This window comes from Chiloscyllium plagiosum, unplaced genomic scaffold (genome assembly GCF_037043375.1).
Source record: "Chiloscyllium plagiosum isolate Xiang-an unplaced genomic scaffold, Cpla_swu_hap1 HiC_scaffold_20, whole genome shotgun sequence".
In the NCBI taxonomy this organism is placed as follows: domain Eukaryota; kingdom Metazoa; phylum Chordata; class Chondrichthyes; order Orectolobiformes; family Hemiscylliidae; genus Chiloscyllium; species Chiloscyllium plagiosum.
Genome location: NW_028270158.1, coordinates 772,029 through 784,979, shown reverse-complemented (window position 1 = coordinate 784,979; position 12,951 = coordinate 772,029). Strand labels below are relative to the sequence as shown.

The window sequence follows — 12,951 nt, the reverse complement described above, 5'->3', positions numbered from 1 at the left end:
TGGGGCCGGAATCATGTTGTAACCAATACACACTTTAATGGTTTGCACTTTAGAAACAGTGTCTCCAGTTCATCAATCACGCCACAGCGAATGCACTGTAATGAAATGTGCGTTATAGCAGAATGATATGTATATGCTGTCATCTCCACTGTCTATAATGACAGCTAACTTTGTCATCAGTAACTTATGACCAATTGAATGTCATTTATTGCAAGAAGTATGGATTATAACAACCGGAATGTTTTGCTGTAGTTCTACAGAGTTGTGTTGGGATAACAACATACAATACTCAAGGTGCTGTGTTGATCACCTTATTTAAGAAAGGGCATAATTGCATTAGACTCCGGTTTGCTTGACTGATCCCTACAATGATAGGTTGGGCCTGTAGCCATCAGAGTTTAGAAGAATGAAGGGTAATGTTATTAAAACATCCGAGATCCTGGAAAGGCCTCCCGCGTAGATACTGAAAGGATGATCTCTGTTATTGGAGGGGCCAGGAACAGAGAACCTTATAACACTAAAGAACACAGGGACAGGCCCTTTGGCACATCAAGTCTGTACCAACACATGCTGCCTCTCTGAACAAAAACCTTTGGCCTCTACACTGTCCATATTCCTGGGTATACCCTGCCTCCTCGTATATCTGTCAAGATAACTCTTAAATGATGCTATTGTCCCACTCACCTGGCAGCACATTCCAAGTGCTTACCACCCTCTTGCCTAAAATACTTGCCTCTCACGCAGCTTTTAAACTTAACCCCTTTTTACCTTAAACCTGTCACCTTGTCATTGGCATTTCTACCCTGGGGGGAAAAAAGACCCTGACTATCCATTCTATCTATGCCTATCTTAATTTTATGAACTTCTATCAGGTCGCCTTGTGGAGTTAAAATCACCAACCGTGGCAACCCTCTTGTTTTTTTTCACATTTCTCCATTCTGTCCACATATCTATTGTTCTGTCTCCTGCTGGATGTTGAGGCGTGTAGTACAATCCCATCAAAGTGTTGCTATTCCTGCATTTTATCCATAATGCCTCGCTGGATGAGCCCTCCAAGGTGCCCTCCCTGCATACAGCTGTGATATTCTCCCTTATCATTAACAATACAATTTCCCCACCCCTTTTACATTCCTTTCTATCTCATCTGAAACATCTAAATCCTGGAGCAATAAGCTTATCCTTTTTGGAAGTGGGACACAGTTTGAAAATAAAGGTTCTGCCACTGTTCTAACAAAACTGGAAGTGTGTGTTGATGATTGTGCCCCAGTTTTCCACAAGCTCTTACAAAATGTGCCATGAAATCATAGAATCCCTACAGGTGTGGAAGCAGCCCATCAAGTTCACACTAACTCTCTGAAAAAACATTCCACCCAGACCTACCCTACCCTTGTAACCCTATAATTCCCATAGCTAATCCACCTAACCTGCATGGAAACCAGAGGAAATCCCCTGCACACATGGGCAGAATGTGCAAACTCCACACAGACAATCATCCAAAGGTAGAATTGAACCCAGGTCCCTGGCACTGTAAGGCAGCAGTGCTCATCACTGAGCCACCATGCCACCCTGTTTAAATTACAGGATGATCATTTTTCATGATAAGCTGCTATTTGGGACAAAAGCAAATCACAACAGGTTTCATTGTTGACAGGGAAATAATTGTTCAATAAAAGGCAGAGAAAAGGAGAAATCATTAATCTGGTACAATGTGACTTAAACTGTTAGATATCAAATGTGCACACTCATTCACAAATAGGATGGGTTAAAAAAAGGATGGTTTGATATAGATTGAGTAGAAAAATAGAGACGAGAAATAAAATTTTGAAGATCCAAAGTCCGGACCACGAGGGCAGGTTAAGCTGTCTTACAGTTCTTTTAATTTTAGCAATGGTGACAAGGTCTTATCCGTAGAATGATGACTGTTCTTCGATTCAGTAGCTGATCAGATGGACCTAGGTCTTTTCATGTGTTAGAATTCTTTCCTTGAGATTTAGTGTTTATTCTTATCTTCTCCCTCCCTCCCTCTCCCTGTAAAATCTTTTCTCTGGCTTTCAATATTTCTGGCTCTATTTTTCACGTATCTGTAGCAAACTACACCTTGATCAATCTGAAGGATGACATTGGGCAGTTTTCCTTAACTCAAAAGCATCTATTGCTTCTATCTCAATAATGTAATGACCTCACTGCATCAAAAGAAACATAGTCTTATAGAGCTGCAGTTGTATGACTCTTTCCCTTGAGACACTTGATTTTTCAAGTTGCAGAACTCTCCTGATATCTCAGTTGTATAATTGTGTCTGACTTCCAGTCCAGTTTATAGTCCAAAAAGGAAGGATATGTGGTCCCTTCTATCATTTAAGATGGAAGTTTTTTTATTTGAGGGTTGTGTCTGGAGCTTTCAGCCCTAGAGGGCGTTGGAGGGAGCGTCATCGAATATTTTCAGGTCTAAAGTATAGAGTCTGATTGAGCGATCAAAGAGTCAAAGGTGATCCAGTTTTAAAGAATTTTAACCATTTGGAAAAAAGTTGTAGCAGCATTTGAATCGTAAGTCACTTTTAAAAATGACATTTCTTTTCACTGAATGTGTGTGTGTCACTAGCAAAGTTACCATTTCTTGCCCAACCTTAATTGTCTAGGAACTGAGTGGCTCACTTGGCAATTTCAGATGCTTCAGAGATTGATCTCCTGGCTGAAAATTCCTGAATTTTTAATTATTCTTAAAAATATTGCAATGTGATCTTTACAATATGTTTTTGGATAATTATAGAGCATTTTCTAACATCTGCCACTTTTTATTATGAATTGTCTGCATTTCTGATCCATGTTTTATTGTTTTGAAGGTGAGAACATTAGAACACATCAAACGCCAAAGTAAACAACCAAGCATGAGTCATTTTGCAGATTTAATGTTGAGGCTTCCACTCCAGTCCCGGACCTAAATACTATCACTTGTTTGTGCTACACAAAAGCACAACTGCCATTGAGATGATGTATGTCTCTTGATACGGAAAATCACTAAAATATACCAAGTTCATGACTTTATTAAGTGATACTTTACTGCAAGTGGCCAAAGTAAAAACAAAAACGCACCTAAGTTCAGAATGGCAAGTGTTAGATATTAACTCAAGGAGCACCATCATTTTTCCACATGAAAGCAGCTGGAGAATCTATTTTGGGAGACTAGGTGAAAGTTGGACTGTTCAGTGCAGGAGAAAACGGTTGCTAGTTTTGGTAATTGCTGTGTACTTTTGTATTGATCAAAATCAGAGCAACACTGAGCAAATTTGTACTGTACCAGGTGCAGGAGAAAAAATGGGGACAATGAGATCCAAGAAGTTTGGAGAGAAATTAAGTATTGAATTAATATTGATATCTAAAATTTGGAGTTAAGCACAGTCCATAATTAGTTAGCACTTGTAACGCCTCGAAATTAATATTGATCATCTAAACCAAGGTATATTTATTAAGCAGAATATTGACAGTGGAAACAGTAAATCAGTTCTCTGAAATGTATCATTATTCAGTTCATTACATTATGTGCAGTAATTGTATCCAATACCTGTAGAATAAATTTGAATATTTTCCCCACACTCAATACATGGGTGATTTTATTTTGGTTCCTCTAGCTGAAATTTCAAGCTTATAATTTGACAGTGAAGATTTGTTGCATTGGTTCAGATAAGTAGAAGTAGATTTTAAGTTTTCTGTAAGTTTTTGTCTTCATTTATTTTTTCTAGTCTTTCAAATAGCTGTGAATATAAAAGATCAGCATAAGTTTTGAACAATTGATCAACTGCAAATTGTGAAACAACTGGTTTATTTGGCCTTTATTGTCCTGTCTCAGCTGAGAATTGTTCAACATTCATGAAATTACTCAGTTTATGTGCTTCTGCATGGGCATTCCAAAAAGGTGTAACTAAAGTTTGCAGATTATCCTAATTCTTTAGGTATTTTTTCAGTTAAGATATTCTGGGGAAAGATTTTCTTTTTGAAAATTTATTTTATACACAGGCTTACAATTTCACTAAAACTGGCAAAGGTGTATTTCCTTCCCCCTGTCAATTAGGGGACACTTGACAATTGTGCATAAACTTGAAATAATTTTCATATTTCTTGTTTGGAACGTGTCTGGTAAATGGCACTTTTTGGAAAATATTTAACTCCCTTTCATGGAGCAATTATACATGTTTCCTAAAACATAAACTAAGGATGATGCCTTATACTCACTATAATTTATTTTTTAAATGGATTTAAAACAAACTAAAATCATGTCTTGTATCTGTGCAGTTCTCAGTATCTGTGCTGGTAAATTCAAAGTGATGAATATACATAACATGCTCTTGTTTAATACGTGTTTAACTTACTGTAAAATAACAACCATTTATGTACAGACAAAAATAAACTATTACATTTGACTGCATTTTGTTTAATTTTGGTATGATTCCATGTTCAATATTTATTTAGTTTTTTAATAGATCAATAGATTGTCATGTAATGTCTGATCTAAAAGTGCATGCCTCTAAGTCAGCACTTTGTGGGTATTTGGAGAAAGTGAGGGCTGCAGATTCTGGAGATCAGAGTCCAAAAGTCTGGCGCTGGAAAAGCACAACAGGCATCATCCGAGGAGCAGGAGAATCAACTTTTCAGGCAAAAGCCCTTCATCAGGGATGTGGGAAAGGGGGCTGAGAGATAAATAGGACAGTGGGGGTGAGGTAGCTGGGAAGCCAATTAGGTAGATGGAGATGTAAGGAGATGGTGATAGGGGAGTGTGGAGCAAATAAGTGGGAAGGAAAATTGAGAGGTTGAGGCTGGTGCGGAGTCCCACAGTTGGATCTGGGATGGGGGAGGGAGATAAGGAAACTAGTAAAGTCAATGTTGATGCCACGGGGTTGGAAGGGGCATTCTTCCTCCAGGCATCAGTTGGCTTGGATTTGGCGGTGGAGGAGGCCCAGCACTTGTATGCCCTTGGTGGAGGGCGGGCGGGGGGATTGAAGCGCTCGGCCACAGGGCAGTGGGGTTGTTTGGTGCATGTTCCAGAGATGCTCCCTGAAATGTTGCGTGAGTTGCCGTCCTGCCTCTCCAGTGTAGAGGAGACCACATCAAGAGCAATGGACACAGTAGATGAGGTATTTGGATGTGCAGGAAAATCTCTGCTGGATGTGGCCGCACTTGAAGTATTGTGTACAGTTCTGGTCACCGCATTATAAGCAGGATGTGGAAAGGGTGCAGAGGAGATTTACTAGGTTGTTGCCTGGTATGGAGGGAAGGTCTTACAAGGAAAGGCTGAGGGATTTGAGGCTGTTTTCGTTACAAAGAAGGAGGTTGAGAGGTGACTTAACAGAGACATATAAGATAATCAGAGGGTTAGATAGGATGGAAAGGGAGATCCTTTTTCCAAGAATGGTGACGGCGAGCACAGCTTTAAATTGAGGGGTGATAGATATAGGACAGATGTCAGAGGTAGTTTCTTTACTCAGAGAGTAGTAAGAGTATGGAATGCTTTGCCTGCGACAGTAGTAGATTCACCAACTTTAAGTACATTTAAGTCTTCATTGGACAAGCATATGGACATACGTGGAATAGTGTAGGTTAGATGGGCTTCAGATTGGTATGACAGGTTGGCGCAACATCAAGGGCCTGTACCGCACTGTAATTAGATTAGATTAGATTACACACTGTGGAAACAGGCCCTTCGGCCCAACAAGTCCACACCGACCCGCCAAACCGAAACCCACCCATACCCCTACATTTACCCCTTACCTAACACTACGGGCAATTTAGCATGGCCAATTCACCTGACCCTGCACATTTTTGGACTGTGGGAGGAAACCAGAGCACCCGGAGGAAACCCACGCAGACACGGGGAGAACGTGCAAACTCCACACAGTCAGTCGCCTGAGGCGGGAATTGAACCCGGGTCTCTGGCGATGTGAGGTAGCAGTGCTAACCACTGTGCCACCGTGCCGCCCAAATGTTCTGTAATGTTCTGTAGAAGGATCCTTGGATGGAGGTAAGTTGGGTGAGGGCAGGAGTAGGCACAGTTTTACACCCCTTGCTGTGGCAGGGCAAGGTGCCAGGAGGAGAGGATGGTTTGAAAGGCATCAAGGGAATCATGGACGGAATGGTCTGTTTGGAAAACTAATGGAGTGAGAAGGGAAATATACCTCTGCTGGTGGGGTCTGATTGTAGGTGGCAGAAATGGCCGCATCCGGAGGTTGGTTCTATCCTTGTTGCAGGACCGGGGAGTTCTATCCTTGTTGCAGTGGGAGGGGTGGGGTTCAAGGCCAGAGATGTTGGAAGTGGAGGAGATGCGCTGGCGAGCATTGTTGATCACATGGGAGGGAAAATTACAATCCTTGAAATCAGATCCATCTGGGATATTGTGGAATGGAATTTCTCCTCCTGGGAGCAGATACAGTGGATGAATTGGGAGTAAGGGGCCTGGAAGGAGGTGTATCCCAAGTCGCTGTGGGAGTTGGTGGGTTTGAAGTAGATGTCCATGTTGAGTTGGTTGCTGGAAATAGAGATGGAAAGGCCCAGGAAGGGGAGGAAATGGTGGGTGTCCAGGTAAACCTGAGGTCAGGATAGAAGGTGTTCGTGAAGTTGATGAACTATTTAATCTCCTTGAGGGAGTACGAGGTGGTGCTGTTACTGTCGTCAATGTAGTTGAGGAAAAGCTGGGGAATGAAGCCAATGTAACTGCGGAAGATGGACTGTTCCAGTTATCCGATGAAGAGACTGGGCCGATGCAGGTGCCCATGGCTACCCCTTTGGCCTGAAGGAAGTGGGAGGATTCGAAGGAGCAGTTCAGAGTGAGAACTGGTTTCGTCAATCAAATGTGTGTGTCAATTAGATTAGATTAGATTACTTACAGTGTGGAAACAGGCCCTTTGGCCCAACAAGTCCAAACCGACCCGCCAAAGCGCACCCATCCAGACCCATTACCCTACATTTACCCCTTACCTAACACTACGGGCAATTTAGCACAGCCAATTCACCTAACCTGCACATTTTTTGACTGTGGGAGGAAACTGGAGCACCCGGAGGAAACCCACGCAGACACGGGGAGAATGTGCAAACTCCACACAGTCAGTCGCCTGAGTCGGGAATTGAACCCGGGTCTCTGGCGCTGTGAGGCAGCAGTGCTAACCACTGTGCCACCATGCTGCCCACGGGGTAACAAGTTGTGTCGTTGGGAGAGGAAGAAATGGAGGACTTGGAGGCCTTATACATGTCCATGTGTCATGGCAAAGGACTGGATTTCCATGGTGAAGAATGAGGCATTGGAGGCTGGGGAAACAAAAGTCATGGAGAAGATGGAAGGCTTGGCTGATGTCCTGAATGTATGTGGGGAGCTTCTGGATGGTGTCAAGATGAGATAAAATGAGAAATAATTGAATGAAAACTAATTTCCAGCACCACACATTTAATCTCTGGGTATATGCCAATCAATGCTCTTACTCCTGGAGTGGGATTTGAAACCACTACTAACCAACCTACCATGGCAGTGACTAGTATTTAATTTATTCATTAATGTAGATTCTCATATCAGGAAGGTTGTACCATTCAGATGGGATGCAGATTGCTAAGCTAGTTTAACTTTTTTAGGTTTCTGACCACCTAGAATTGTTCTGCATCAGAGTTGGGACAACACACATGAGAGTTGATGGAAGTGACAAGGGAATACTTAGTGGATAACAGGACATTAGAAAACTCAGACGAACACAGTGACCTTGGGGTGCTTGTCCACAGCTCCCTGAAGGTGGCAGAACTGGTTAGTAGGGAAGTGGTTCAAGAATGTAGCTCACCACTACCAAGGGCAACTAGGGATTGGCAATAAATGTCTATATCCTGTGAACGAGTAAAGCATTGAATGTCATACTGAGCTGGAATTCCAACCTCTCCATCACCAAAATGCCTTTTCACTTCTTTAATATTGTTCACCTGGATCCCTCTTTCAGTCCAACTTCTAAAATTGTCATTTATGCCATTGTTAGTTTGAGATTCAAACATTTGTTGATGACAGTGATTTACTTGCTTGCCACATTTTTTTCAAATAACTACAGCTGCTGGAAATCAGAAACAAAATCAGAAATTGTTGGAAAAACTCACCAGATCTGGCAGCATCTGTGGGGAGAGCTTAGTTAACGTTCCAGGTCCAACTGACCCTTCAGCTTGATGTTCATGTATTTCTGATACCTTTAAGAGGAGCCTGGGATGATTTTGCATATCAAAGGCACTGTACAAATGTGATCTGACACCTGCTGAAGTAAGAAACTCATTGGAAGACAGCATCCACCTACCATCATGTCAAGGCCAATTACGCTTTTGCATTACCAAATTTTCTGCCCTTTTTTAAAAATCAATATTCATCACGAGCATACTGAGAATTATGAGCAGTTAATCAGGTGATGGTCAAAAGAAACACCATAAACTGCAGCTGGCCATTGCAACCTGCAAGATTAAAGCAAAAAGACATTCAAGAGGAAATAAAGGGTGGAAATCCAGAGTGGATCTGCTTTTTCAGTTGAACTATTGTCTGTGCCTTGGGACTTCAGCCATTTGGCTTTATGTTTAGAATTCCAAATGTTTGCAATGATTGCAAGCTCAAACTGAACTAAGTCCACAATCCATTTGTGAATGAAAAATAAAAATAAACTTCCAGATTGAGTAATTCCAGCATTTTTTCCACTCCTCTACTCTTTGTATACTACACATATCATATTAGAGTGGTGCTGGAAAAGCACAGCAGGTCAGGCAGTATCAAAGGAGCAGAAAATCGACATTTTGGTCAAAAGCCCTTCTGATGATTTTCCTGCTCCTCGGATGCTGCCTGACCTACTGTGCTTTTCCAGCACCACTCTAATCTCCAGCATCTGCAGTATCCACTTCTGCCTATATCATATTACAGACCAGGCATTTGTATGAATAGTCTGGCACTATGTATTAAATAGAAATGCAACATAGAGCAGTGTGTAAAATGATTGAAAGATGTGTTTGAAAAGAAAATTTAGTCCCAACACCACCACCCTCCATTTTTAAAACTGTCAATATTTGTAAGTAGTTAATTTCAGTAATTTTATGCAACTCCAATCTTGCTTTACCACTTTGAAGTTTAGACACAGACAGTTCATAGAATCCCTATAGTATGTAAAAAGGGCTTTCGGACCAACAAGTCCATACTGACCCTCTGAAGAGTATCCCACCCAAACCCATTCCTCCACATTTATCCCCGACTTATGCACCTGAGTTAGCACAACAAAGGACATATGTACAAACTGATCCACAACCTCAGCCCCACCTTAAAAAAAAAGCATGTGTTCAAAAGAAAGGATTGAGAAGCAGTGGTTTTGGAATCTTAAAATATTGTCACTACATATTTATTGTATTAAAAAAGCATCAGTCACAATGTTCAAAAAAGGGAAACGAATTAAATGCTGCTGAGAAAGACCACAATGTTGTTAGATAATGGAATTCTGTCACAAACTCTGAAGTAAAGGAAATAAATTCTTTTGCAAGGGAATTAGAAGTTGAGAAAATAATATCTAGTAGTACGGAAATTCAGAAGCACAGAAGAACTCAACTCATGGAGACAAACACCAGTGCAAATGTTATGTCCCTGTGCCATATTCTTCTATGATAAGATTGTAACCTAAAATTATCAATTTTCAGCAAATAATTACCAACATACCGCCGTGATGGAAGAAATGGAAAAGCTTCCAATTAAACCTGTTGGACTATAGCCTGGTGTTGTGTGATTTTTAACTTTATACACCCCAGTCCAACACCGACATCTCCAAATCATGAAAATAGGTTGTAATTGATACATGCAAATTGTAGAAAATAAGAGGCTGGTGTAAAAAAAAACTTTGGATTCACGAAGAAACAATTGTATTAAACAAACAAGTGCTATTCAGAAAAAAAAACATTTTTAGTATAGAGGCATCCAAAATGAAGTGAAGGAAAAGAACCGAGGATTTCGATATTGTGGCCATTTCAGAGACATGGCTAGAGGAGGGACAGGAATGGTTGTTGCAGATTCCGGGATTTAAATGTTTCAGTAAGAAGAGAGATGATGGGAAAAGGGAGGTGTGGCATTGTTAATAGAGGGTAGTATTACAGCAGCTGAGATAATGTTTGAGGACTCATCCACTGAGATAGTTTGGGCTGAGGTTAGAAACAGGAAAGGGAAGGTCACCCTGTTGGGAGTTCTTCTGTAGACCTCTGAATTGTTCCAGAGATGTAGAGGAAAGGATAGCAAAGATGATTCTCTACAGGAGCAAGAGTAAAAGGGTAGTTGTTATGGGGGACTTCAACTTCTCCACTATCGACTGGGAATACTGTACTTCAACTAGTTGAGATGGGTCAGTTTTTGTTCAATGTGTGCAGGAGGGTTTTCTGACGCAGTACGTAGACAGGCCAACAAGGGCTGATGCCATATTGGACTTGGTACTGGGGAATGAACCCGGCCAGCTGTTAGATTTGGACATGGGTGAACACTTCGGTGATAGTGACCACAATTCGGTTATCATGATTTGAAGATGCCAGTGTTGGACTGGGGTGTACAAAGTTAAAAATCACAAAATTTCAGCAGCGCTTCAAAAGCTAGTGCTTCCAATTGAACTTGTTGGACTATAACCTGATGTTGTGTGGTTTTTAACAATTTGGTTATGTTTACAATAGCAATGAGCAGGGATAGATATATACCACAGGGAAAGAGGTATAACTGGGGGAAAGGCAATTATGATGCGATTAGGCAAGATTTAGGATGCATAGGATGGGGAAGGAAACTACAGGGGATGGACAGACTTGAAATGTGGAGCTAATTCAAGGAACAGCTACTGCGGGTCCTTGATAAGTATATACCAATCAGGCAGGGAGGTAGTTGTCAGGAGAGGGAGCCATGGTTTACTAAAGAAGTTGAAGCTCTTGACAAGAGAAATAAGGCGGCTTATGTGAGGATGAGGCATGAAGGCTCAGTTAGGGGGCCTGAGTTATAAGTTAGCCACAAAAGATCTAAAGAGAGGGCTAAGAAGAGCCAGGAAGGGACATGAGAAGTTGTTGGTGGATAGGATCAAGGAAAACCTCAAGGCCTTCTATAGATATATCAGGAATAAAAGATTGACGAGAGTAAGATTAGGGCCAATCAAAGATAGTAGTGCGAAGTCATGTGTGGAATCTGAGGACATAGAGGAAGTGCTTAATGAATACTTTTCATCAGTGTTCACAATGGAAAAGGGAGAATACAGAGACAGATACAGGCTCCAAGATTAGATGGGATTGCGGTTGACAAGGAGAAGGTTTTAGCAATTTTGGAAGATCTGAAAATAGGTAAGACCCCTGGGCTGGTTGGTATTTATCCTTGGATTCTCTGGTGGTTGATGGGAAGTGTTCATCCTGGAGCTCAGTTACCAGAGGTGTGCCACAAGGATCTGTTTTGGGACCACTGCTGTTTGTTTGTCATTTTTATAAATGATCTGGATGTGGGCGTAGAAGGGTGGGTTAGTAAATTTGCGGATGACACTAAAGTAGGCAGATGTGGATAGTGCAGAAGGATGTTGCAGAGTTGGGCTGAGAGGTGGCAAATTGAGTTTAATGTGGAAAAGTGTGAGGTAGTTCACTTCGGAAGAAGTAACAGGAATGTAGAGTACTGGGCTAATGGTAAAGTTCTTGGCAGTGTAGATGAACAGAGATCTCTGTGTCCAGGTGCATAAATCCCTTAAAGTATCCCTGAATCCCTGGACTATTGCATCCAATCTGGTTGTCACAGTATAGGAAGGATGTGGAAGCTTTGGAGAGGGTTCAGAGGAGATTTACCAGGATGTCGCCTGGTATGGAGGGAAGGTCTTATGAGGAAAGGCTGAAGGAACTGAGGCTGTTTTCATTGGAGAAAGTTGAGAGGTGACTTAAGTAAGACGTTTAAGATAGTCAGAGGGTTAGACAGGGTGGACAATGAGAGCCTTTTTCCTCGGATGGTGAAGTCCAAAACAAAGGGACAGAGCCTTGAAGGGTGATAGATTTAGGATAGATATCGGGGTAGTTTCTTTACTCAGAGTCGTAGGGGCATGCAACGGCCTGCCTGCAACAGTAGTAGACTCACCAACATTAGGGTATTTAAATTGGCATTGGACATACATCTGGATAATAATGGAACGGTATAGGTTAGATGGGCAGATTATTTTCACAGGTCAGCACAACATCGAGGGCTGAAGGGCCTGTACTGTGCCGTAACATTCTATGTTCTATTAACTGAAGACAGGGCTCCTCAACCTGACTGCAAGTCACTAATCTGTTCTGCAAAGAGTGACATTTGGTGACGACAGTACTAGGTTTCATGATATCTACATAGTTCAGCAACCTTACATTACTAACTGCAACTATATCCTTAGAAAAAGACCATAATGTATCGGAGCAGAATTAGGCCATTTGGCATTGACTTTGCTCCACCGTTCGATCATGGCTGATATTTTTCTGAATACCATTCTCCTGCCTTCTCCTGATAACCTTTGATCCCCCTACTAAATCAAGAACCTACTTATCTCTGTCTTCAATATACTCAGTAACTTGGCCTCCACAGTCCTCTGTAGTAATCAGTTGCAGAGATTCACCATCCTCTGGCTGAGGAAATTTCTCATCTCAGTTCTCAAGGGTCACCCATTCACTCAGAGCTAGTCTTTGGCTCTCCTACGAGCGGAAATATCTTTTCTACTTTCTCTCTATCCAGGCCTCTTAGTATTTTTTAAGTTTCGATCAGATTCCCCTTATCCTTCTAAACTCCATTGAGTACAGACCCAGAGTCCCCATCTGCTCCTCATATGACAAGCCTTCATCCCCAGGATCATCCTTGTAAACCTCCTCTGGACTCCTAGAACAAAGAATGTCTGATCAGAAAGAAGCCTTGGACCAACTGGCTAAATGTTTGAATTAGCATTTTAAAAGTAGCACTAATTC

The 12,951-nt window shown here is 41.6% G+C and overlaps 1 protein-coding gene across 1 annotated transcript in view; it reads left to right on the top strand.

Annotated features, from left to right (window-relative positions):
• The window catches only part of vps35l (VPS35 endosomal protein sorting factor like), a 155,363-nt gene extending 150,943 nt beyond the window's left edge, over positions 1 to 4,420 (top strand). Inside the window, exon 31 of the mRNA XM_043712168.2 lies at positions 2,841 to 4,420. Within this exon, the coding sequence (XP_043568103.1) occupies positions 2,841 to 2,939 (99 nt within the window). The 3' untranslated portion in view covers positions 2,940 to 4,420. The remainder of the gene's footprint in view (positions 1 to 2,840) is intronic.
• Positions 4,421 to 12,951: the final 8,531 nt, after the last annotated feature.